A 26,550-nucleotide genomic window follows, 5' to 3' on the forward strand; every position below is an offset into this window, starting at 1 on the left:
AAATCCAAGTGACATGTAGAAGGAGAGCTATGAGTTTCTTGGGGGAGTTCCCCATTCCCAAGGCTCAGACAGAGGCAAGCATCCTACATAGGGGGAGCTGTTTGTTGTTTTTCCCAGTCCACTCCCCCACGGAGGATGGGAGGATGCACCCCTTTGAACTTCATATGGGGGTCTCAGATTCACTGCCCCTCTGGCAGGAGTCTTGGCCTCATCTTCTGTTCTGCAGGGGTGTAAAAACCCAAGCCCCCAGGCCACAGGACTTTCACCCTCCCCAACCAAACTCCTGCCCAAGGCAGCAGACATCTCTGCTCACTCACTTAACTTTCTCCTCCTACCTTGTTTTTGCTCCCCTGGTCATTTCCTGCAGTCTCTTGTGAATTCAGTTACGCATTAAAAAGGATGTTACATTTATCCAACATATTTAACCATCCATGTTTTATAGAAGGCTTTTCAGTTATTTTGTCTGCTAAAAACATGTCAAGAAAGATCTTTAATCCAGGTTTTGGTTTTTAGTTTTAAGGGAAAAAAAATCAAGTCTTTTAATAAAGTATCCTATCCACTAACCAGTTTTGTTAATTGACAAAGTTATTGGGGAGTACTGCATTCAAACATACTACCAGATATTGATAGGATGAGTCTCTATTTTATATGCTAATTATTGCTATTTTTTTTTTTTAAATAACAGTCATGAAAGCTTTGCAAATTTTGGCAATTTTTTTCCCATTGGTTTAAAACTGCCTTTACAATCATGATTTCATAATTTCAACTTTCTCTTTGCATTTCTTCATTGCTTAACTTAGTGCTATATTTTCAGATATTTTTGTAAATTACTAGGCAATTTCTGTACTCTTGTCACAGAACACTGTTAACACAAAATGATAAACTAAGCGTGGTGTGGTGTGAAGTCCTGCACATCGTCAGCTGCGACCTTAGCACAGCCATGGGCTGATGGGCAGCTGTGACCTTAGCAGAGCCATCCGCTGACGGGCAGACTGTTTTTGGCCACTTTCTTTGGCACCCAACAGGGAAGGCTATGGCACCTCCATTTTCCCCACCCTGTGCACCTAGGTGTGTTCCCTCCATTGTTGCCCCATTTTCCTTCCCATCTACCTCTCTCTCTCTCTCACACACACACACACCAATTTGCACTTGCATGGCTGACTTTCAGGTGGTAGTTGGGAAAATATTCAGAGTCCCTTTTCAGGTGGTTTATTAAGGTAAGTAATGCTTGCTGCCACAACAGACAAATCCTGAACTCATGGTAGCTTAGTCCAACAGGGTTCCTTCTCACTCAAGTAAGGTGCAGGTCAGGTCAGTGGGGCTCTCTTGCATCCAGTAACTCAGGGACCTGCCTCCTCCATCTTGGGGTGGTGTCGCCTCAAGTGCTGCTTCCCAGGTTGCAAACAGGCCTGCTGCTCTGTGGCTTTGCCCTTTGAAATGTCTCTTCTCATGCCCCAGAAGGCAGTTCCTGAGACCTGCCCCAGCCATTCATCCTGGGCACATTTGCTCCTGACCCCTGCCTTGTCGAGGCCTTCCTGTCCCCTGACCCCACGTTCAGGTCCAGTGCCCTCCACATACATCCCGTGCACTAGTCCTAGCACAAAGCAATCCTCCATGGAATCCCAGTGTTTCTCACATGGTGTGCCTGCCCTGGCCTTGGCATCAGATCTAAGCCTTCAAATCTCTGCAGGAGAGGCCAACAATGGGTTCCCAGCAGGCACTTAAAGGATGTGGCCTGTATGAGCAGGCAGATGAACCATGTCCCTGCTTCTAGCCCACCTCCAGCCTGGTCCATGCTCTGCCCTGAAGCTGGTTACCTTTCTCAGACCCCAATGCTCCCCTGAGGAAATGTAAAAGTCTTAGAAGACACAGGGTTCTGCAGTGTGGCTCAAGCCTTCCTTTCCAGATCCTGTTCTGCCACATTTCACATGCTCTGCATGACTCATTTGGCAGTCCCCCAAAGCCATATTCTCCTACTCCCCCAGGCCTCCTCTACCCTAGTGAGCAACCCCCTCTCTTATCCCTAGATCCACCCTGCTTGGCCTCCGTGATGGGCCAGAGCCACTAACTTCGGATGTCTCCCCACCCCCTTCTAGCATTCTGTGACAAACATTCCCACTGCAGTTTTTCTCACATCAATTTCCAATTTGCTTGTGTTCCAGAGGGGCTGAGTCTGATGCGTTTTTGATTGCAGGGTCTAACCAAAACAGCTCGCTGAGAACTGAGTTATCTGTGTGCATCAGTCATGGCCATCAGGTGTAACGACAGATTACTGGCCTTCTGCAATGCTGTTCCTTCATTTCCAGGTGTCTGCCTGGTCTAGGTAGGCGCTGGGGTTTACTTAGCAAGGAAGACAGAACCCCTGTCACCTCCTGTGGGGAAGACAGACTGTAAGCAAAAGAACACGTGCAGTGTTGAGTACTGAAACTGTGGTGAAGAAAACACAAAACTAGGAAACAGATGGAGAGGTGCAGAGGCTATTTTACATAGGGAGGTCGGAGGTCACGGAGAGGAAACGCGGCGGAGACGGAGACTGGTGAGGGTGAGCCCTGAGAATGGGGGTGCCGGTGGGGAGGTTTCGGGCAGAGGGAAAAGCAGGTGCAAGACCCCAAGGGCCACGAGGTCAGCCTGGGAGACCCCAAGAGGAGAGGGGAGAGGTGGGTCCAGGGTCAGAGGAGCTCGGTCAGGCAGGGTCACCCCACATATGACAGTCACCCCGGTCTGTGGGGCGGGGACATGCCCCATGCCTCCCTGACAGCCCTGAACCCGCCCTTCCGGCCCGGCCGCCGGAAGCGGAAGTGACCGCCGTCTACTTCCGGTGGAGCGCGGGGCAGCAGTGGGTACGCGGCGGGTGAGGCGTGGCGGGCGGGGACTCGGCCCGCGGGCGCGGGGTGGGGTCCTCGGTCGGGAGGCCGCCGAGTGGCGGGTGGTCACCTGGCGCGGTCCCCGCGGCCGCTCGGCTCCTGGCGGTGGGGAGGAGGCCGCGGGGCCGGGGGCGGTGGGGCCGCCCGGGCGGCGCTTCCTGCGCTGGGGGCGAGGCGTTGACAGGCTCCGGGTGCCGGGTTAGAGCCCGTCTCGGCGCTTAGGGCGTCAGAGCTCCGCGCGGTGGCCGTGGCCGAACCTTACGGTCTCCAGGTTGCGGTCGGACCGCGGCTCTTCGCCCTGCTTTCCGTCCTCGGTTCTGATGCCAAGGGCAGCCGTGCGCTAGGACGAGCTGTGCGGAAGCGTCGTCCTCTTCCCGTAGGGCCCCTGACTGACCCCCACCCAGAAGAGATAATGCCAGAGCTTGGCGGACTTCATCCCGACCTCGAGGTGTGGTCAGGTAGCCTCGGTGTGCCTTAGCCGTGCCGTTGGGTGTCCTCGCCCTGGGTTATGATCCACCCTTATAATGAAAATCTAGCAGGTGTTGGTGTCAGTGGTAAATGCTGATGATAGCATGTCAAAACAAAATTTTAAAGAAGAGGCATAGCAAAATTGTATTTGCAGTATAATCTCAACTTGTAAAGAAACACAAAGGAAAAAAAAGACTGGGTGGAAATAAGCCCTGTTAAAAGTGGTGGCCTCTGGATGGTAGGATTTAAGGATGGTTGCTTCTATGTATCTTTATACTTTTTTGTCTTGTTCAAAATTTTTACATTGGTATAAGTGATTTTATTATCAGGAAAACTAAAGAAAAAGGAAAGATGGTGGTTGCAATATAATTTTGTTAAAAAGGAGAAAAGAGTGATATGCCCCAACAAGGAGGAATTACATAACATTTAGTGAAAAGCCATCTGAATTTCAGTGTTTTTCTGAAAGCAAATGGGAATGGATAATGAAAAATTCAAAGAGAAGGTAGATCTTTTTCATATCTTTGAAAGACTGAAGTCAAGTGGATCTAATATTTATTGAATCTGTTTTTTGGACAGATCCTTACCAGATGGCTATCTGTTTGCACCCCCATGACTGTGAAATGGTGGAGCTAGGATTTGAACGCAGGTTGCAATGAATGTAGGCTGAGCCTCTGTGCCCTCTGTACACATTGTCCTTCTGCCCTCTCACCCCTGTTTTCTAGGGCTGTTAAGGAAGTAGGTAATAGAATTTTGGGTACCCAAGACCATCGTGATTTTTGAGGGGAATCACAGCATACATTGGAACTTGAGCTGGGGTAGTGGAGGTGTGTGTCAGCACCTGTGTGTACTTGTCTTCACTGAGGTGTCCTGGCAGCGCTGCTGTGGTGGTGTGGCTCCAGAAATGAGAATTGGCCCCATTTGGGTAAGAGAAGTGCTTTAGAAACCAGCATTCTGACATGATGAGTGGTCTGGGCACCTCATGTGAACGTCTTCCGTATGTTTACATCTCTCATGCCTATAAAACGTTGCTGCTTCTCCCATCCTTGATTTCGGAAGGTTTGTTTTTCTTATTAAGGAGTTTATCATCCTAGTTCAGCTTTCTTTCAGATTTACTGGGTGAATAACCTCACATTCTCCTCATCGTTCCATTGCTGACTGGGGTGGGTGTAGAGATAAGCTTGGGCCTAATTTCTCTACCTTTGGACATACCCTGCCCTCCTGCCACACAGGACACCTCTAGTATGACAGGGGCAGAGATCGTGCCTTCTCTTTGACCATGGAGGAGACAGACCGGGAACCCATTGCAACGGCCGTCCAGAGGGTGGCTGGGATGCTTCAGCGCCCTGACCAGCTGGACAAAGTGGAGCAGTACCGTCGGAGAGAAGCGCGGAAGAAGGCCTCTGTGGAGGCCAGATTGAAGGTACGGAGCCAGGGATGACAAGTTTACACTGCTTCCTTCCTGGGCAGGACAGTCATTCACCTTGAATTCTAGGTTCCTTTGTTAAATGATTCCTTTATATCTGCTTAACTTCACCGTTGTGACTGTTAAATTAGACCTTGTGACGCTATGGAAAGACACAAGGCTGAACTTTACTTAGCAAATTATTTCCAACACCATGTTACTAATTAGTAGATTTACAAAAAAGACCATTTATCTTTTGAGCAATATTGGAATAGTGACAACTAGTCTTACTTATTAGGAGCTGTTCCTCCCCAGAGCTCCAGTAGTGCTCATGTTGTTTAGATCCTCTCAGCAGGTGCTCTAAGAGGCTGCTCTAGTGCCAGGCATGCCACTGTGCTGAGGGCAGGAAGGAGGGGGAGAGGGGGGGCCAGGAAGAAAATCTTCTTTCTTGAAGACGTCTTATGATGATTTGAATTGATTGGCTCTCAACTTAATGGACTGGTTGAGAGCTTATTAAAATACGCATGTTCAGTACAGTTGTGAAGTTATGTAACATAGAAACCACGTCCTGCTGTAGTGGACAGGAAGGACAGTGGACAGGTCTCGGGGATTTCAGAGAATTCCTGGGTAGGAAAGTTAATATTTACATCAGTAGGGCATGGAGGTCAAACCTAAACTTGAAAACGTGTGTTACCATCCAGGTAATAAATAGCAGGTTTGATGAGACCAGGTAAGGGTCACTTAATTGTGTCAGAAGAGCATCCAGTGACCCTGTTGGACTAGCTTGAGACAGCAATTTCATATTAATTGAAGAACAGTTTGAATCTACTACATTTATGCCTGAATGTTTATCCTTTCCAGAAACTTGTGGGATTAACTGTCCATTGCTAATAGAGACTTAGAACTTTGGTCCTTTATAATCATTTTAAATATTTCTAAGTGCACCTTAGGCTCCTAGGTGAGAGGCGTTTTGGCTGTGGCGGTGTCCTGGTCTCTGCCTTCCCGTCCTGTCCACCTGCTGCTGGGTCCTCTCCGTCCTCCCCTTCCGGCTGTACAGCCCACCTGATGGCATCCCTGTTCCACAGAGTGAGCCCGATGCTCCCTCTGGGGCAGCCTGTTCTCGAGCTGAGTTCGGTTCCTGGCTGAACAGCAGGAGACTTTTCCCTCAGAAGCTAATCGACAAGTCCTCATAGTTCTCTTTACCTAAATGAGGAGGCAGCAGAAGAATGCCCATGGAGCCCATCCAGGGAGAGGACTCGAGAGCTGTCGTGGGCCCAGGATGTGCTGCAGCTATAGGCCGAGGGGGCTGGCTGAGGAGCGTGTTAGTCTTCTCAGCAAAGCTTCCACGACCTAGCTGTCCTATTTTTGAGACAGCAGTGAAATAAAAAAGAAAAAGTTACCTTGTGAAGCAACAAAATCCTTACTGTATTTTATTCTCTTTTTCTGGATATTGACTGTTTCCAGCCACCGGTGTGGCTCTTTTCTGAACTTGAACTTCTGTGAGGAAGGTTTTTTAAGTCAGAGAAAAACATGTAGCTTTTTCTTGCTCTGCTTCACACTCACGATGTTTTTCTCTTAGGCTGCAATCCAGTCACAGCTGGACGGGGTCCGAACGGGCTTGAGCCAGCTCCACAGTGCACTGAGCGACGTGAAAGACATCCAGCGGTCCCTGGCGGATGTCAGCAAGGACTGGAGGCAGAGCATCAACACCATCGAGAGCCTCAGGGACGTGAAGGACGCTGTCGTACAGCACAGCCAACTTGCCGCTGCCGTGGAGAACCTCAAGAACATCTTCTCAGGTACTGGGCAGGTGGCTGGAGCCGGAGGCATGTGCCCCACACCACGGGGCAGGGTGTCACACCTGCTCCTGACGATGCCTCCTGGTGTGCGTCTGCCCGTGACGAAGGCTGCATGCTCCTGGGGTCGGGCTGGGCCTGCCTTGCTGACCTCTCTTCGGATAGTTTTAAGTTTGGTGCCTGCCTGCACTGGCAGCTGCTTCTTTGGGCTGTTGATGGAAATGATCAGCTGGACAAGGAAAGGCTAGAGAAGGATATGCAGCTCTGTGGGTTAGGACAGAGGCACAGAAGTGGATAGATCATACATGCTGGGTGGGCCAGACCCCAGCGGGTGGTTTCCCTCAGCCGCAGTCCTGCTGTTAAAGAAATGGGTCAGTATGTGGGGCTCCCCTCTAAGAGGGAAAAATAGGGATGCAACCCTCACAATTTTGAAAGGAGCCTCTGCTTTGTGGGAGAAGAAGGCCTGTGAATAGGGCAAAGAAGGAGTGATCTCTGGAGAAAGAAGCAGTTAAATGGGGGAGCAGCTCCAGGTCTACAGTGGCATGCTGGCAGGGCGAGCAGTTTGTGCACAGGAATCTCCTGTTGCCGCTGGAGCTGAGGCTGGTGCTGGAGAGCTGGGCGGGATGGTGTGGCCTGGAGGACTGCTCATGCTCTGTGGGCGTGAGGGGCACGGAGGAAGCTCAGCGGGTCAAGGATCGTCCCTGAGCAGTGTCCCCTGTCTCCTTGGCCGGTGGCTCCTGTGTTTCTCTTCACCCCGCCCCTCCCACAGAGCTACTTCCTCTCCTTGCTTTCCTCTTCTCTGTCAGGTCAGCAGCACTCTTCCAGCCTCCCAGGCAAGAAATGAAGTTTGCCTCCTTCCCTGATTCTCTCTGTCTGGTTTCCAGTCTGTTCTCTGTCCTTCCCTGAAACGTGCTCTCACATACGTGGTGACTGGCGCTCTCCCCCTTATTGTCGCTCGTGGGTGGTGATGGCACAGCGATGGCGCGTGGACTCCGGTGTCCTTCCCGCTTGCCTGTCTGCACTGGCAGTACCTCCCTCTGCTCCCACCTGCGACCCCAGGACCACGCTCTCCCTGGCCGCTGAGCTCACATGTACTTTGATGCTATTCTTCCCATACACCTAAATTTTTTTTTTTTTTACCAGTGTGGATGCCTGGCACAGATGGCCCTGCTCCTGTCTGTCTCCTTGCGTCACACCTTTGTTACCTGTGTCCTGTGTGCTCCCCCCCACCCCAGTTGCTGGCTGTGTTGTTGTCAGGCACGTCAACACAGTTGCCCTGTGGACTCTTGAGTGCTCAGGTGCCTTGGGCTGTCTCCTTGGGTTACCTCTCGTGCAGTCCCCACCACAGACGGACAGTTGTGGTGCTTCCTGGTGGGAGCACGGGAGGGCATTCCTGTCAGTGACTGTGCCTTCCTGGGACTGGGACAGAACTTGAAACTGCTTCTTTGATGTCCCCCTGCCCCACTCTCCTTTGTGATGAACCCCGAGAGCTTTCCTGATTCATCTCCCTCATCTTCGAATTTCTTTTGACTTGTAGCATTTTCCTAATGCCTAATGAGCAGAAAGTTACATTACTGGAAGCATTTCATCCACAGCAGCTGAGACTATTTTTCTTCCCTTGATGAATAAATTAGCCAACATTGATATAGGTGGTTTTTGTTAGGGGTTGATTTTTGTTGGGGAGATTTTTGAGGTGGTTTAGCTCCCTTCAGGCTTTTTCAATTGCCTGCAGTTCAGCAGTGCTGTGCACAGTCTTTTATAGAATCGTTTTACACTGCACCCTTGTGTTTTTCCCCTAGTGCCAGAGATTGTCAGGGAGACCGAGGACTTGATTGAGCGAGGGGAGCTCCTGCAAGCCCACCGGAAGCTGATGGACCTGGAGTGCTCGCGGGATGGCCTGATGTACGAGCAGTACCGCATGGACAGCCGGAATACACACGACATGGCCCTCATCCACAGCTACTTCGGAAGCATGCACCGGCTCTCGGAGGAGCTGGCCAAGCAGCTGTGGATGGTGCTGCAGCGGTCCTTGGTCACCGTCCGCCGTGATCCCACCTTGCTGGTCTCAGTCGTCAGGATAATTGAAAGGGAAGAAAAAATCGATAGACGCATGCTTGACCGGAAAAAGCAAACTGGCTTCATTCCTCCTGGGAGACCCAAAAAATGGAAGGAGAAAATGTTTGCCATCTTGGACAGAACAGTGACGACTAGGATCGAGGGCACGCAGGCTGATACCCGGGAGTCTGACAAAATGTGGCTTGTCCGTCACCTGGAAATCATTAGGAAATACGTCCTAGATGACCTCATTGTGGCAAAAAACCTGATGGTTCAGTGTTTCCCACCCCATTATAAGATTTTCGAAAACCTCTTGTCCATGTACCACCAGGCCTTGGACACGCGGATGCAGGAGCTTGCGTCAGAAGACCTGGAAGCAAATGAGATTGTCAGCCTCCTCACCTGGGTTCTAAATACTTACACGAGGTAAAGTCAGCCGGCTCTTTTTATCTTTTCTTTCACATGGAACTGTACAGATAAAAGCTGACACCTTCTAACCAGTCTCCATGAATTGCTTTAATGCACGTCACTCTGGGCAGGTGTTTGGTGTCCATAGGAGATGTTCTCTGGCTTCTGAAGAATCTTCTTTGTGGTCAGTCTGGGTGGGAATTATTCTTGAGGCCAGGACCTAACCTGTGGTTGTTTGAATCCTGCTGTGTTTTTAGGGTGGTGCCCCACGTGTTTATCATCATGGGAAGCAGTTTAGCATGAGGCTTGCTTTCTGGAATAGTGAGAGCTAACTTTTATGGGCACTCACTGTGAAATGAGTAATGTTAACTCATTATACCTCCCCGTAACCACACAAGGCGGGTAGGTTGTTACCCCACTTTCTGGGTGAGGACACCTGGGCCCAGAGCTGTCCAGTGATGTCCCCAGAGTCACTCCTCCTGGCTTCTAACAACACAGCGTTTGATGTCACCTCCACACAGTACATGGTAGTGTTGGATCTCTCAAGAATAGTTACAAATATATACAATTCTATAAAATCAGCTGTTTTTGCACTTTAGTGTTGAGGCTCTATCAGTTTATATCAGGGGCCATGGATCTACTTGGTGCACATGTTAGTTTGAAGAAGAGTTAGAAAAGGCAATGGTGGGGTATTCTGAAATTCTTTAGTTAGCTGAAAGGAAAAAGTATTTTAATTTTGCCTGGTCTTATGAATAGACAACAGGATTAAGCACTTTATTGAAATTTTTGTCTGTCTTGTGATTAGTGTGGAGGGCTAATTAAACCTCCGTAGGAATGAGGATTTTTTGTTTGTGGTTTTTAAATACCTATTTGGAGTAGCGGGTTTAGCTGGTCCTCTTGACCCCCATGAGGTAGGGGTTGTTGTTCCTCCCCCGTTCTGCAGTCACAGGGAGAACAAGCCACGTGCCTGGGGCGTGCAGCAGCGAGTGGGGCACAGAGTTCTGATCCAGCCGCTAGACGGGGTGTGCATTTGTGCAAATGCATAGTTTTGTATCTTGACGTTGTTTTCCACGTAATGCATTTTGGACACTTTTCTTTGCTCTCACTGCTAGATGGGGTGTGCATTTGTGCAGTCGCACAGTTTTGTATCTTGATGTTGTTTTCCATGTAACACATTTAAGACACTTTTCTATCATTGGGAATTCTCTGACAACTTTGTATTTGCCACATACATTCTCTTGTATTGAGCCTTTATGTGGGAAGAGTCGAACTACTTACACCGTAACATTACTGTAACCTGACTACGGGTCCTGGAAGCCCACACATGCGGAATTGAGTTCTTGGGGTGAAAAGATGTCTAGGTTATTTGAATAATCTTTTAATACTTGCAGAAGTTTATGAAGTTCTTTTTTACCCAGGAAGAGCTTGGATTTCTTACAATCAGTGACTAGCTCTTAAGATTGTTCATTGTTATTATAAATCTATATTTAGGTAATAGAGCATAAGGCACGTGAATTTTCCAAGTGATTGAACCTTAAACTTTGTTTTTTGAATTAATTTCAAACTTACTGGGAAGCAGCAAAATAATATATCACCTGCCCAGATACCCAGGTTTACCAGCTCTAACATTTTGCCACATTTGTTGTGTCCATCTGTCTGTCTGTTTTCTGAAGGTTCGAGAGTAGTTTGTAAGCATCATGCCCTGTTTACCATTTATTACTTCTGTGTACATTTCCTAAGGCTAAGGATATTTGTTTATGAACCACATTAAGTAAGTTTTCAAGCTAAAGAAATTTGGCATTGATATAAAGCGTATAGTCTGTATTCCAGTTTTTTAGTTGTCCCAATAATGTTCTTTGGTACCTTTTCTTCTCCATTATTAGATAAATCCAGGATCCTGGCTTGCATCTGTCATCGTCTCTTTAATCTCTCTTTTTTTCAGTCATTTATGGTGACATAAATCCAACGTAAGATTTCCCATCTCAGCGACTCCCAGGCATACAGTTCATTGGCATTAATTGCATCCGCAATGCTGCGCTACCATCACCATCACCTGCTACCCCAAACAGAGACCCTGCACCCATTATCCATTCCCTCCCCACGCCCCCTTCCCCTTGTCCCTGGTAACCTATACTCCACTTCTTCTCTCTATGAATTTGCTTCTTCTTCTTTTTTAATTAGAACATTTGTAGCTTTACAGAAAAATCATGCAAAAAGTACAAAGTACCCATATACCCACCTCTCACATGGTTTTCGCTATTGTTAACATTTTGAATTAGTGTGTACCTTTGTCACAATTGATGAAACAATATTATTAAAATTATGCTATTATGCTTAGCCCACAGTTTACATTAGGTTCATTCTTTGTGTTGTTTAGTTCTTTGGGGTTTTGTGCGTGTGTATGTGTTTGTGGTAACTTATATGCAACCTAAAATTTCCCTTTTTATTTGTTTCCAAATGTGCATTCAGTGGTGTTAATTACATTCACAAATTGTGTCTCCTTCACCATCGTCCACTGCCAAATGTTTCCCATCACCCCAAAGAGAAACTCCGCACCAAGTAAGCATTAATTCCCTGTCCCCCCACCCCCACCTCCCAGTGGTGACCTGTCTTCTAGCTTATGACTTTGTCAATTTGCATATTCTGACTATTTCATATAAGGAGATCATATAGTATCTGTTCTTTTGCATCTGGCTTATTTCACTCAACATGATGTCTTCAAGGTTCATCCATGTTTAGCTTGAATCAGAGCTTCATTCCTTTTTACGGCTGAATGATATTCTGTTTTGTGTTTATACTACAATTTGTTTATCCATTTACCTGTTGATGGACGTTTGCGTTACTTCCATCTTTTGGGAATTATGAATGTCACTATGACCATCAGTGTGCAAACATCTGTTTTAGTCCCTGCTTTCAGTTCTTTTGGGTATATAGCTAGAAGTGGGATTGCTGGGTCACATGGTAATTCTTTACTTAGTTTTCTGAGGAATTACCAAACTATTTTCCACAATGGCTACACCAGTTTACATCCCCTCAACAGTGTATGAGGGTTCGTATTTCTCCACATCCTCTCCAACACTTATTATTTTTTTTTTTAAATAGTAGCCATTATAATGGGTGTGAAATGGTATCTCATTGTGGGCTTGATTTGCATTTCCCTGAGGGCTAATGACATTGAGCATCATGTATTTAGGATATTAAACCCTTGTTAGATATGTGGTTTCCAAATATTTTTTCCCATTTTGTAGATTGTCTTTTTACTTTCTTGATAAAGTTCTTTGATACACAAAAGTTTTTTGATGATGTCCCATTTGTTTTCTCTTTTTTTGCTTATTCTTTTGAAACCATTGCATAATGTAAGGTTCTGAAGATGTTCCCCTGTTTTATTCTAGGAGTTTTATAGATTTGGTTCTTATATTTAGGTCTTTGATCCATTTTGAGTTAATTTTTATATATTGGGTGAGGTCAGGATCTACCTTCATTCCTTTGCCTACGGATATCCCAGTTCTCCCAGCACCATTTGTTGCAGAGAGTATTCTTTGACCCTTGTCAAAAATCAGTTGGGTAAGGTGTGAGGGTTTATTTTTGAACGCTCAATTCTGTTCCATCTAAACATCTAAGTGTCCTGTTTGCTCTAATACCCACCTTACTTCAGTAGCATACACTAATTATGCTTCTTTACCCTTCCACCCACCCACCTTTATATAGTTTTTGTCACAAAAAATATCTTTATATATTGTGTCCAAAACCATAGCTTTATCATTGTTTCATATTTATTTGCATTTTTGTTCCTGTAAGAAGAAAAAAATGGAGTTAGAAACCAAAAATTCAATAGTACCAGCTATTTATATTTACCCACGTTGTTACTGTTACCAGATATTTTTATTTCTTCCCGCAGTTTTGATCTGTTGTCTAGTGTCCTGTCCTGTTCAACCTGAAGCACTCCTACCACTTCCTGTAGGGCTGGTCTAGTGGTGAGGAGTCCCCCATCTTTATTTATGAATGTCTTAATCGTGCTCATTTTTAAAGAACAGTTTTGTCAGATATAGAAGTCTTGACTGGCAGTTTTTTTTCTTTCAGCACTTTAAATAAATATGCTATCCCACTGCCTTCTTGCCTCCATGGATTCTGACACGATGGTGGCACTTAATCTCACTGAGGCCCCCTCGTACTTGGCATGTTGGCTTGTGTCTTCTGTCTTTCAGGATTCTCTGTTTGTCTTTGGCATTTGACGGTTTGATTGTGATGTTTCTCAGTGTGGGTTTCTTTGAGCTTATCTGGAGTTCATTTTCCTTCTTAGATGTATATATTCATGTCTTTCATTAAATTTGGGAAGTTTTCAGTAATTATTTCCTTGAATATTAATTCTGCTGCTCCCTTGCTCTCCTCTCCTTTTAGTAGTGCATGTATTGGGACACTCGATGGTGTCTGTTTGTTCCAGTTTGCTAATGCTGCTGTTCTACAAAACACCAGAAATGGATTGGCTTTTATAAAGGGGGTTTATTTGGTTACACAGTTACAGTCTTAAGGCTTTTAAGTGTCCGAGGTAAGGAATCAGCAATTGGGTACCTTCACTGGAGACAGGCCATCGGTATCCGGAAAACCTCTGTTAACTGAGAAGGCATGTGGCTGGCGTCTGCTTACTCCCACGTTGTGTTTCAAAATGGCATTCTCCAAAGCATGAGCTTTCAACGGCCTTCTTCAGAATGTCTCTAAGTTGCAGTAGCGAGCGCCTTCTGTCTGAGCTTCTTATATAGGATTCTGGTGATTCAATTAAGAGCCACCCTGAATGGGTGGGGTCCATATCTCCATGGAAATTGTCCAATCAGACATTTCACTCACAGTTGATTGAGTCACATCTCCGTGGAAACAAAGAATTCCAATCTAGTCAACACTAATACATTTGCCCCCACAAGATTGCATCAAAGAGCATGGCGTTTTGGGGGACATAATACATCCAAACTGGCACACTGTTTGACTTTACTTCATTCTTTTTTCTTTCTGCTTCTCAGACAGTGATTTTAATGGTCTTCTCTTTAAATTCACTGTTTCTTTCTCCAGTCAACCTCAATCTGCTATTGAACCTCTCTAGGAAGTTTTTTTTTTCCTTTCTGTTACTATGGTCTTAAGCCCTGTTTGGTTTCTTTTTATGATTCTTATCTCTTTATTGAAATTCTCTTTTTATTCATCTTTCATTTTCTTGGTCTCTTAGTTCTCTGTCCCTGTTTTCCCTTAGTTCTTTGAGCAAATTTAAGGCAATTTTTTAAAAAAGTCTTTGATATTTCCAAAGTCTGGTTTTCCTCACTGATGATTTCTGATGCTTTATCTTGCCTTTTTGCATGGGCTATCATTTCCTGTTTTTTGCATACCTTGAAATCTTTTATTACACGCTGGACATTTTATTACTTTAATGTGCTTATCTTGGAATTTAGTCACTGAGGTGTCTGTTCATTAAGTTTGTATCCAGCTGGTTATGACTGAGATTTGTTGAATACCAGTAGTTAACAAAAAAAAAAGAAAAGAAAAGAAAAGAAAAGAAGTCACCTTCCCAGACTCTGGATTGGCTGTGTGAGTGCAGCCATCCTTGCAGTGGGGCAACAGAACAGCCTGGGGCAGATCTCTTCTGAGCCTGCGTCTTCTCCTGGGCACGTGTACACGGATGTGATTGGCCCTCTTCCCCTAAGTAAGATTCTTTCTCCTAGTCCTTATTCCTGTGTGGTGTGTCCTAAACCCATTAATCATTTGCCCTAGGCACTTGTGGTTTGACTGTCTTCTTACAGCCTTTTAGCTGCCCTGCAGGCTGCTTTGATGTGCTGGACAAGTTCTGGGCAGGTGAGCCTGGGTGAGTGTCCTGGTTCCGCCCTTCAGGCTGCCCCCAGACAGCTTGGTGCAGGTGTCTATGTGCCTCAGTGTGTGTGTGGGTTCCTCTGTTCCCTCCAGAACCGGGCCCAGAACCAAGCTGGGGAAGAGGTGGGGGCAGGGGCAGCTAAGATGGCACGAGCATTCCCTGCCTTGCCTGTTACCGCAGTGCTTTGACTGTTTTCTGGGGCTCTGAGGGAGGTGAGGCTGCCTGTTCAGGCCATTATTTAAAACTTCTGTAGGGGCACAGAGCCTTGGAGCATCTCACTCTGCCATCTGACATCACTCCTAACCTTAGACTTTTTAAGGATCCAACCTCATATACAGATGCTAACTTTTTGATGAAAGCTTTTTCCTGAAACTTATACAATCTTCTGCCTTCTTAAGCACAGGAGACTGAATAAAGTCTCGTTTTTTCTTGATTTTGTTTTGAATGTCATGAATTCTCTGCTCTCATCATTGTGCTCCTGCAGAGGTTGATAATGCCAATTGCAATAGCTTATGTTTCTGAATTACAGAACTTATTTACTATCCCCTTACATAATAAAAAACGTTTATTGGGCACCTCCTATTGGCCAGGCCCTGCCTGGGCTCTGGAGACACAGTGAGCAGGACAAGCAGGCCTTGGTGCCTCTCTTGTCCTTGGGCCTTCCAGCACCAGTGCAGTGGGTTTGAGGGGATGAAGTGACAGCCACGGTCCCCCAGCTGGCGAGCTTGGAGTCCAGCAACACTCAGGTCCCTTGCCTGTCCATCTGGCGCACTTCCCATGGGCCCAACTGCTTCCTCTCCCTGTTCCTGTTTGGGGCAGTCACTGAGGTCTTCAGGGTCGTCAGCATCTGTGTGTCAAGTGAATGAAGAGCACTCCCTTGAGAGTTTCTTTCTCATAGTCCGTTATCTTTAGTCAGTCTCATTTTGCTTTTGAATGCAGTGCAGAGATGATGGGGAACGTGGAGCTGGCCCCAGAAGTGGACATAAACAACCTGGAGCCTCTACTTTCTCCAAACGTGGTTTCTGAGCTGCTCGACACGTACATGTCAACCCTCACTGTGAGTAGAGCAGGCCTGGGTCAGCGCGCAGTGTCTACTTTGATTGAGTGCCCCTGGCTTCTGCCGATGGCAGTGGGCAGCAGAAGGGGGCAGGGAGTGTGTCTTCACGTTTACTGCCATGGGGATGTGTTGCTCAGTTGCTCTGGCTCTGCTGCTAGGAAATTGGGTCTTGAAATGTGCCTTTTCCAGTTAGATGAGGAGAGTGGTCCATTTGATGTCACAGTCTTTCATTTCGTAGATGTGGAGACCTCCTCTGGCTGCAGGGGGAAGCTAGTCCTGTCCCCATGAGGCTGGCCGAGGTGCAGGACATCCTGGTGGCAGGGTCCTCCAGTTCCTCTCTAGAGGTGCTAGGCCGGGCTCTTAATTCTGAGCCCAGGAGGGCGGGAGGATGGAGAGAGGGTACTGAGTGGGAATCTGACTGCATCCTAAGAGCTACTATGCTCTGACTGCATTCTAGCTAAAATGTGGAGAGCATCTGTAGGACCTAGGGAGAGAAGCTTCTTTGTCTTTTTTGGGGCTATGGGGTGATGAGGGGTGATCGTTTCTGTTCTTTAGCAAACTGGTCCTCACCATGTGCTGGTTTGCTTTGTACTTGCGCATACTTCTGACTAATCCAGCTTCAACGGGATATTCATCCAGAAGGTTTTCCGGTGGATTTTCTCTCTTTATGTTCAGAGGCAGGGTTTTGATGAAGCTACTGTTTAAAGTCTACAGAGAGTGGCTCATACCCTCTCTGCCCTTTGAGTGCATGTGATGGCCAGCTGCCCCTCCTCTTGGGTTGGGAACCGTGGTTCTGGCCCTCTCAGGTCCCCTCAGAGCTGCGCGCCATGTGTGCCACTGTGTACTGCTGCAGAGAAACCACTTGGGCTCAGGCGTGTGGCTGACTTTGAAAGTGCCCCTGTTTGCTTTCTTCACTTCTCCCTCAGTCGAACATTATTGCCTGGCTGCGGAAGGCACTAGAGACAGACAAGAAGGACTGGATGAAGGAGACCGAGCCTGAGGCCGACCAGGATGGGTACTACCAGACCACGCTCCCTGCCATCGTCTTCCAGGTACGGCTCCACGGGGATTTGTGCTTTCCAATGCTGTGGGCTCGTGGGATCGGTAGGCTTCACAGATGGCATAAAGACACCTCGATCTTCACTGTAGAGCACAGGGGAGGCGTGGAGCCCCGGGGTCAGATCCATCCCCTTCCGGCTCCAGAGATGAGGAGAACAAGGCTCGCCCCGGGGTGGTGACTTTGCCTCCTTCTTGTTAGATTAATCTTCCTGATCTTGGATTTGAGCTGGAACTTAATTATATGTTATTTTATCTGTAATAAATGGCCAGGATTTGTCTTCATAAATGCTACAACACTGAGTCTGAGCTGATGAATTTGGGAGAGGGGGTCCTTTATCATTTTAAAATTACTCTCCCACGCATTTGTCATAGCACCGGGTGTTAGACCGACATTAATCCTCTTATAGTAATTTACTTTTTAATGTGCTGCCATTTCCTTGTGCTCTCCAACTTCCCTATTCTCTTTTCCTTTCTGGTCCATCAAATTCTCTTCCATTCAGTAGCGTGCTGATGACAGGAGCTGCTGAATGGTGGTGGGGAACTCATGCAAGACTGTCCACCAGATAAGTGTTTGGTCTTTACTTGAGCCAGGCAGAAGCGAGGGCTAATGCTTGTTGTTTCTCCCTTGACAATACCGTTATTTATCATCCTTTCCTTGATTCTGGAAATCCTCTGACTTGATGACATACCTTATGTGGCAAGGACAGGGTTTCCCTTGCTTGTGTCTTCCAAAGTCCAGCTCATCTCTTGGGACCAACCCCATCATGCCAACTGTATCCACCTCCTAGTTCAAAAGAAAGATCCTTAAGAAATCCAGATCACAGAGGACTTGAAAACGAGTGAACTTGAATTATGCAGGAACAGCTGGGAGGCCGGACACCTGCCGTCCTGCGCCTGCCCCGGCACAGGCCTGTGCCCACCCACGCCCTCCAGCTCTCGGTCCTCTGAGCAGCACAGAGTGAAAGCGCCTGTTTCCTCTCGGCGGGAACCAGTCTGCAGATAATTAGTGATTCACTTGGTTTCAACCCAGTGAGAAAGTTTTTTATGTTTAACTTTGTTTTTTTTCACATAGTTTTGTTTTCTCTGAATTTGGACTATCCTAATGACTAATTAGCAGATGGGGTTTTGCATCATGGGATGCCTGCACTCTAAATATACTCTTTTGAGTTTATATCAGAATTCATAAGTTCTCCACTTTTTAGATGTTCGAACAGAATCTTCAGGTTGCTGCTCAGATAAGTGAAGATTTGAAAACAAAGGTACTGGTTTTGTGTCTTCAGCAAATGAATTCTTTCTTAAGTAGGTATGTATTTTTGCCAATGTGTTAATTTAGAAAGTATATTTTTTCAAAAATTAAAAGCAAAAATTTGTTGATAACTTTTATGTTTATGCCTATTAAAAAAAAAAAAAAAGCCTGAGGATTCCCTGGACCGCACTTTCTTTTGTTAATCAGAAACTCTGGAAGGTGTGCCAGGGCTCTTCCTTAGTATCTTCCTTCTGAAATCAAAGTCACACCGCTGCCCTTGAGATCCCAGGCGGCTGTGGCCGCCTACGTGATGTAACAGCAGTGCTGGCTGCATTGGAGTTGGGGTTTCTCCTTTAGACAAGTTGTCTGTTTTTGTTACCTGAACTTCCTTGGGATTAGTTTGACTTTTTGAAAGAGAACTTAATGATACAAATTATTTGCTTATCGGAGAGCCTTCTTGTAAAATGTATTAATATTGTTTCTCAGAAGAGCACATTTCTGAGAATTATGTATTTCCATTTTCACCTGCATTTGGAAATCGTTCAGATGTTTTGAGAAGTATGGCCAAAAGTTTGTGCCGTGCAAGCTCTTCATTGGGTGTGGTTGAGCGTCGCTGGTGTGGTGGTTGTGTTTTCTCAGATACAGAGATGAAGCTCAGCTGTATAAAGACGAACATCTGCGGAACCGGCAGCACCCGCACTGCTACGTTCAGTACATGGTTGCCATCATCAACAACTGCCAGACCTTCAGGTCAGCGGTGGCTGGTGGGCGCCGTGCTTGAGGAGCCGCAGGGAAGAGTGTGAGCACACACGGCCGTCCACTGAACCTTAAATGTTTTGTTACAGAGAATCCATAGTCAGTTTAAAAAGGAAGTATTTAAAACATGAAATGGAAGAGGGACTATCTATGAACCAACCAAATATGGACATGATTTTAGACACCATTGCAAAGGAGGGCTGCACTAGCCTGCTGGAGGAAGTCTTCCTGGATCTAGAGGTTGGAATTGGCTCTTTTGTTCTTTCATTTTCTGGGCTAAAAACTGCAAGGATTTCCGTACTGCCCTTCGGGACACTTTGCAAACTGTGCGTCATGTGAGCTATGTACACTAGTTGAGCTATGCGCCTGCAGCTCACTGAGGTATTCGTTTTAAATCCAAGTGGAGGGACCTCTGCTTCCCTGATACCTGGTTGCTTTGTGCCCTGCAGACCTAGATTTTAGGGGTCCTTCCTATGCATGATTGACTAGAGGTTCCCAGTAAAACCACTTGGTGGATCACAAAATAGATACAAGTGCCAGAATCGAGACCACATGCATGTGCATGAGCATGCATACACACACACAGATGTACATGCTTACTCACGTATTCACACACACGTGAGCACACACACGCATATTCACACACACAGTGACATCCATGTGCACACAGATGCACATAGCATATGGTGCTCATGCATTTGCACAGTACCCTGCGTGTTCACACATGACACTTACACGTGCACACACTCACATGTGCACATCCCCAAAAGCCACAGAAGACCAGTCTCACCTTTGAATAGAGATGCAAAACAGACACGCAAGCGACAAAATCATTAGCATAGTGAATTTAGCGTTGCATCAAAGGCAAGATATGCCACGAGCAGGTAGTTTTATTTCAGAAATACAAGGATGGGTCAGCAGCATCTGGAGTTATTGGCAGCAATCACAATCACAATGTATTTTAAAAACAAAACTATCGTTATCTCAGTACATACTAAATAGGCATTTGATAAAACTCAACAGCCTGGTAAAAATCCTCAACAAACTATGACTAGAAGACTTCTCTAAGTGATCATAAATTTCAGAAATCAGCAGGCTTCTCACTGAGGGGCATTTCCATGTAAGATGGGAGCGAGATGAGGAGGCTGACATCACCGCACAGACAGGCCAGGACCTTAAGTCTAGCAGAAGGGGTGAGATACAGGAAAGGAAGAGAAAGATTGTTCACAGAAAATTTTATGTGTGGGAAGTGTATGTGAACCAAGTGAAAAATTGTTGGAACTAATAAAATGTAGAAAAGTGACAAGATAAATATTTTAAAAATTGCTTTTGTTTCTGTCAGCTGTAACTAGTTTGAAAATGTAATGGAAAAAGACTCCATTCATGTAGCAAAATATGAAATTAGCCAGGAACTAACTGTAGAGAGACGACAGACCCAGGTGAACTTGGGGAGGGTTTGGGGGGCACCGCGTAAATGCAGAGGCCCCGGAGGAGCTGTCCGTAAAGGTGTCAGCTCTGCCTGAACCTTCCGGATGTTTAATGCAGTTCTGTTCAAATTCTCCAAGGATTCTTCAGGGCAAGCCTAAAGGGTTTGTAAGAGTCATCTGAAGAAAAAATGTAAAGAATGGCTAAGAAATGTTTGAAAATAGATATAAAGCCTTATGTAGTTAGGGAGGGCACAGTGTATCTGCTCTGCTCTGTATAAAAATGTAATATAAATCTGTGATCAATAAAAGGTAGCGTGGTCCTGGCACGGGAATAGACAGGTGAACAGAGTGGGGGTCGGAAACAGAGCATCTGATCAGATTAGTCTCCCTAAAGAGCTCTTTGAGATCACCACAGAAAGGCAGTGCAGTAGCAAAGGGACAGAGCAACACCCCTCATCTCCTAAAGTGAGGGGTCAAGAAGGAACAGCGGCACCTCGGCGGGTTTCTGCCTGGGTGGAATTCCTGCAGAAGCTGAGTCTCATCTCGTGGTACCGTCAGGCCCACCCACATCGAGGGCTTGCTGTGGAGTCAGTGCTGCTCTCCTCAGCAGAGTCAGGGTCAGGGTCGGAGAGGGCGAAAGCCGGCTGAGGGGGCTTCCAGGGGACACGGCAGAGACCACGCTGGAAGGGTGGGATTGGAATGTGGGCCTGCCTTAGGTGGTGATGGCTCTCGGTGCTGCGTTTCAGGATTCTGACATGTCTTGGGATCGGGTAAGAGAGTGGGTGCCTCCGCTCTTAGGAAATGCACACGAGTGTGCTTCGGGAGGCACCCGTCACTTTCTCTGAGACAGCTTAGAAGAAGATAGAAGGTATTTGAAATTATTTCCGAATTCAACGTTTTTTTTTAAAAAGACAACATAGTAGGCAACTAGGCAGGGGACACAATGGGCATTTCACAGAAGAGAACCAAACATCCTAAACATGAAGCCAAATGCCCAGTCGTAGGGATCATCAAACAAATGTAAACGAAAACTGATACATTCGTGGCTTTGCAGGGTGGCAGAGGTTAAAGACACTGAGAACGTCCCGCGGGTTGAGGGTGGTGTGTGGACGAACTGTGCATTGGTGAGGTTGGGGAGGGCAATTTGGAAATGGCTCTTGAAGTTTTAAATGTGTGTCCCTTTTGATTGAGCAATTTCACTTTTAGGAATTTCGCCTATAGAGATATATAAGTTCACTGCAGCATAATTTAGAATTGCAAAATGTGAAAACATTTTAAATGACCATCAGGAGATAATTGGGTAAATAAAGGTGTAACCATATATGTAGACATTACAAGTAAAATATATACCTACACATATTTTATAACTAACATGTTTGGTGAAGCAAGTTACAGACCATGTATAGTATAAATCTCATTTTTTTAAAGTACAATTTGCAGGTTAATTTATGTAATGCTGTAATTTTTACATGCATGCGTACTTTTGTCACAATCAGGAAATGAAGGCATGACAGCAAATGGGACCTGAGGTGCCCCCTCCGCACGCACGCAGCTGTTGTTGGGCCCCATGGAGGCAGCGTTTTCCATGTTTTGTTTTTGCTTTTCAGCAACATCTCAATGAGTTGATGACAAAGAAATGGCTGTTCGGATCAAATGCTGTAGACATTATCTGTGTCACCGTGGAAGACTATTTCAACGATTTTGCCAAAATTAAAAAGCCATATAAAAAGGTAAGGGTGTGGAAATCAGTCATACCAGCTGTAAGCCCCATCTTCGTGCAGGAGCCTATCACGTTTCATATAGAGTTCAGTGTTAATTTGATGTTTCAGTGAAGTTTTAGTAGGTTTTTTCTTAACCCAAAGGAGCTTGGAGACATCATTGTTCACATTGGTTTAAAGGTAAAAAGGTGGTAGTGATGGGGCTTCTGTGTTAGGTTGATAGATGGAAAATCTTCACCTAACTTTACTCCTTCCCCAGACCCTGTGGAAACTACACGGAAGAGACGTGTGAAGGGGCCTGAGCCTGCAGGGCGGGGGAGCGGGAGTGTGTGCGGGCTGCAGCCTCTGTTGGCGCTGACCCCCTGCCCCTCTGCCGCAGAGCTGGCAGCCCAGGAGGAAGGGCGAGGGTGGGGAGCAGTGGCCACTGCGCAGACAGAGGGGCTCTGGTGAAAGCTGTTCAGAATGCTGCAGGGTGGCTGCTGAGTGCCGGAGAGAGCCCGCCCGGCCCCTGCCCGCGGTGCCCGGTGCTGCGGTCACAGCGGCTTCGGGGGATGTGCGCTTGGCCGTGAGCCTCCCGCCCCGTGACCCCAGCATGTTTCTCTGCTCCCTGAAGTCTGCCAAGGTCTTCTGATGAAATCAGATAATTTCCTCCCTACAGGTCTTAGACACTTAATGAGATTTATTTGTAGGGCTTTCCATTCTTTTTGTTATTAGAAGTGTTGCTTTTTGAGTTAGGTTTTCTCATTGCATTGCCAGGAGCTATGGCCATGCCTTGGCTCACGTTGCAGCCAATTTTATAAATTTAATTTCACTTTTTAGTTTTGAGGAAATACTGTGAATATGGTAATGATTTTCTAAATTTAAACTCATAATAAAATCACAGATGTGCTTATTTAGCTCAATATATTTACTTTAAAATTCTGCCAGTTGTATTGGAAATTGGAAGGAAAGTGCTGCGTTTTAACTTTTTCTTACTGAGAAAAATCCCTCCCCAAAGAAAAACGGCACTTTCCTACTCACTGCTAACTCGGTTATGGTAAGGCACGTGGTGCCTGTGAGAGGTGAGGACACCTGCGGTAACTCGCGCGCCTTCTGCCCAGAGGCTGACGGCGGAGGCCCAGCGGCGCGTGGTGGTGGAGTACGTCCGAGCCATCCTGCAGAAGCGCATCTCGTTCCGGAACGCAGAGGAACGGAAGGAGGGCGCCGAGAGGATGCTCAAGGAAGCAGAGCAGTTCCGCTTCCTCTTCCGGAAGCTCGCCTCTGTGAGTGCTGGTGTCCCCGGGGCGTTGATTTAGAGCCTGATCCTCGCTGGTGCACACAAGGACAAATAGGAAGGCATTTCCGTGGGTTACTGTTTGGTGTCCGACCCTGGGACCTCATGGGGTTGTCGATGGGGATCAGTCCAGTGAGTCATCCCTGCCTCCTTTGTAAGCAAGAAGATCTGGGACCAGGTCCGGTTAGACTTTGTGGTTGGGGACGCTCACTTTGGCGAATGCAGCAGCTGTCTTTGGAGATGTAGCTGTCAAGCTTTCTGATGGCAGCACATGGTAGGACAGAAACCACGTGAAACAGGACTTGCCCTTGCTTCTTGAGAACACTCCGGTGTTTCCTAATCTAGTCTATTTCATTTTTTAGAATGCTGCCTGCCGCCCACTAAGCTGATTTCACAACCAGGTGACCCCAGCTTTGAAAAGGCTGCCGTGAGGGGCCCTTACCCAGACCCTCCCCACACTGCCCTCAGGGCTGGGTGTCTGCACAAGCCCCACCCTTTCCAAGAGGCTCTGGAAGGAGACAGGAGCACAGCCCGCCCGGCCCAGGCTGGCCAGAAAGGAAGCCCTTCGCTAGTGCAAAATCCCAGTCAGGAGTTTCCACTCCCTGGAGTGAGTAGGGGATTCTGTTCACCTGTTCCACATGTTTTCTAGGGATTTGGTGAGGACACGGATGGATACTGTGATACCATTGTAGCCATTGCAGAAGTTATCAAACTCACAGATCCTTCTCTGCTCTACCTGGAAGTCTCGACTCTCGTCAGTAAATATCCAGATATCAGGTAATGGCCTCTTCCTGTTTCAGCTGAGCTGCAAGGTGAAGCACCACCAGGGAGAGGCAGGGCTGACCCGGGGAGCAGCTGTGTACTCCCAGCAGCAGGGAATGGGAGTGCGGGGGTCACGCTGGGCTGTGGGCTCCACAGCGGTGGCCGAAGCTGCACAGCCCTGGCTGTACCATCAGGAGACAATGTGTGCACATTGGGTTCTGGGTGCCTCCTGGGGACATGGACAGACGGAACTGAGGCGGAGAAGAGGGGGCCTGGTGGGGCCCGGGAGTGCTGCTCCCTAGTTGGCGGCTTGCTTGTGGACGAGGGGCACCCAGAGTGAGCCCTCGGCCCAGGGCCCCGTGGGGGGCAGCAGAGAGTGAGAAGGTGTCTGTGCAGGGTGTTTTCGTGCTGCGGGGACTCACTCCCCACCCCCAAACCTGCTCCCAGGCCTGCCGGCAACGCGCTCTCTGCCACAGGTGGCGGAGCTGCTGTGGCCCCAACAGGCAGGGGCCTGGGGAGAGGCATGCACTGGCAGAGACCGTGGTCGCATGCCAGCTGGAGAGTGATGAGCTGGGTCTAGGGGACGGGAACGTGTCGGGCCCTGATGTTGCTGGGAGGGGAGGCGACAAGGACGGAGCAGATGTCGAGGGCCGGCCTTGGTGCAGCATGCAGAGGGTCTCGGGAGGGCACTCCCAGCTGCCAGCCACGGCCAGGACGTGCTCCTTGCACAGTGTTGCAGGGAGCTGAGCACTGAGGCCCAGGACGTTCAGGAATGCCCAACATTCCCCACTGGAAGGTGCCAGCAGCAAAGCAAACCCCACTGTGCACAGGCTGCCTCAGCAAGGGGGTGCCGGCTTAGAGGGGTGCTGCTAGCTCAGAGGGGGGTGCTGACTTGGGGAGGGTGCTGACTTGGGGTTGCCGGCTCGGGAGGGGGTGTTGGCTTGGGGGAAGGGTCCCGACTCGGGGGGTGCTGACTCAGCTCAGGGAGGGTGCTGACTCGGGGGGGTGCCGGCTCAGGGGAGGGGGTGCTGGCCTGGGGGGGGGTGGGGTGCCAGCTCGGGGGTGGTGCCAGTGCAGGAAGGCGCATGGTGGTCATGCTCATTGCAGTGCCCCCAGGCAGCGGGTGCCCGAGGCTGCAGTGCTGTCCGCGTGTCTCCGGCTGTCGGCTCCACTTGTCTTACGCTGGGAGGACCAGCGGGGCCGGCACCGAGGGTCCCTCCCTGCCGTGTGAAGCGGTTCGGTGAACAAAGATACAGACAAACGGGGAGAGCTTCTTGCACTCATGCACTTGGAAGAGACCCAAGTCTATGCATGATTGTTCTGTAACCCAGACTTCTGCAATAAGAAAAAAGAAGAGACCCAAGTAAAGTTAAAAGTCGGGGCTTTCTCCCCGGAGGTCAAAGATGAGCGCGTCTCTGTCCAGCAGTTGCCGACCTCCCTTGTTCTGGGGTCGGCAGTCAGGGCAGCGTTGCCAGTCGGCGCTGGGTGGAGGGGTCAGCTCGTCGGCACCCCTGCATCGCCCGGCCCAGTGCTGCCTCAGGAGGGGCGGTGGGGTCCCGGGCTGCTGTGCAGACGCTCTGCTGACATCTCCGCACCCCCTTACCCTGCAGAGATGACCACATCGGGGCGCTGCTGGCCATGCGGGGGGATGCCACCCGCGACATGAAACAGACCATCATCGAGACGCTGGAGCAAGGCCCGACGCAAACCAACCCCAACTACGTGCCCATTTTCAAAGAAATCATCGTCCCAAGTCTGAACGTGACGAAGCTGCTGAAGTAACTTCCCGTGGCCGCCCACGCCTGCCCCAAGAGGCTGTTAGAGCAGAAGTGACCCCGAGTGACCCTGAGGACTGACGCCGATGGTTGCAGGTTGGCACCTGTCTCTGGTGCTAGAAGTTTATGGTAAAAGGTGCACACGAACACGGCTTCTTGAAGAACAAAGGTTCTGAAGGCCGTGGCACTTTTTTGTTGTAAACGCGCCGGTAAAACAGGCTTCTGCTGTCACGTGCCCCCATGGCTAACGGTTTCTCACCGTGCTGAGGGGCGTGGAGAGTTTGTCTGTCTCTCCTCGTGTTTCTGCTGTCAGTGTTTTTGAAAGTGTGCTGCTTCATTAAAGAGTCTCTCCTTCCTGCAGAGGAACAAAAGTGAGTCTGTTTCCTTTTTCCTGGTATTTGCAATTTCGTGCTAGTGATGACCTTACTGTGCCCAGTTGTCACACACTTGAACTAAGCCTTTCCCTCAGCGGGAACGTGGCTGGGTGTTGCTGCTGCCTATCTCCTGTCATCCAGGCTCCAGGGGCCAGGTTTGGGCCTGACATCAGCGCAGACCTCAGTGTGGGGCCCGCAAAGTTCTCTGACTATCCCTCGACTTGCTCCTCCAGGTCCCTCCCATAGCCAAGAAACTGTCAGT

At 48.1% G+C, this 26,550-nt stretch overlaps 1 protein-coding gene across 5 annotated transcripts; it reads left to right on the forward strand.

Annotated features, from left to right (window-relative positions):
- Nucleotides 1-2,802: 2,802 nt before the first annotated feature.
- On the forward strand, nt 2,803-26,285 carry EXOC3 (exocyst complex component 3). Of its 5 annotated transcripts, none has more exons than XM_037799149.1 (14): nt 2,913-3,322; nt 4,055-4,254; nt 4,562-4,752; nt 6,314-6,533; nt 8,330-9,011; nt 15,781-15,898; nt 16,825-16,950; nt 18,160-18,260; nt 18,843-18,953; nt 19,049-19,199; nt 21,994-22,116; nt 23,205-23,366; nt 24,027-24,154; nt 25,750-26,285. In XM_037799149.1, the coding sequence occupies exons 3-14, from the start codon at nt 4,609-4,611 to the stop codon at nt 25,919-25,921; spliced, it is 2,238 nt and encodes a 745-aa protein (XP_037655077.1). In that variant the 5' UTR covers nt 2,913-3,322; nt 4,055-4,254; nt 4,562-4,608; the 3' UTR covers nt 25,922-26,285. The 5 variants fall into 5 exon arrangements, with proteins under 5 accessions (XP_037655079.1, XP_037655077.1, XP_037655078.1 ...); XM_037799150.1 differs by having other exon boundaries at nt 2,913-3,312; XM_037799151.1 differs by lacking the exons at nt 2,913-3,322; nt 4,055-4,254 and adding an exon at nt 2,803-2,840.
- Nucleotides 26,286-26,550: the final 265 nt, after the last annotated feature.

Source organism: Choloepus didactylus, chromosome 11 (assembly GCF_015220235.1).
Source record: "Choloepus didactylus isolate mChoDid1 chromosome 11, mChoDid1.pri, whole genome shotgun sequence".
NCBI classification, from domain to species: domain Eukaryota; kingdom Metazoa; phylum Chordata; class Mammalia; order Pilosa; family Megalonychidae; genus Choloepus; species Choloepus didactylus.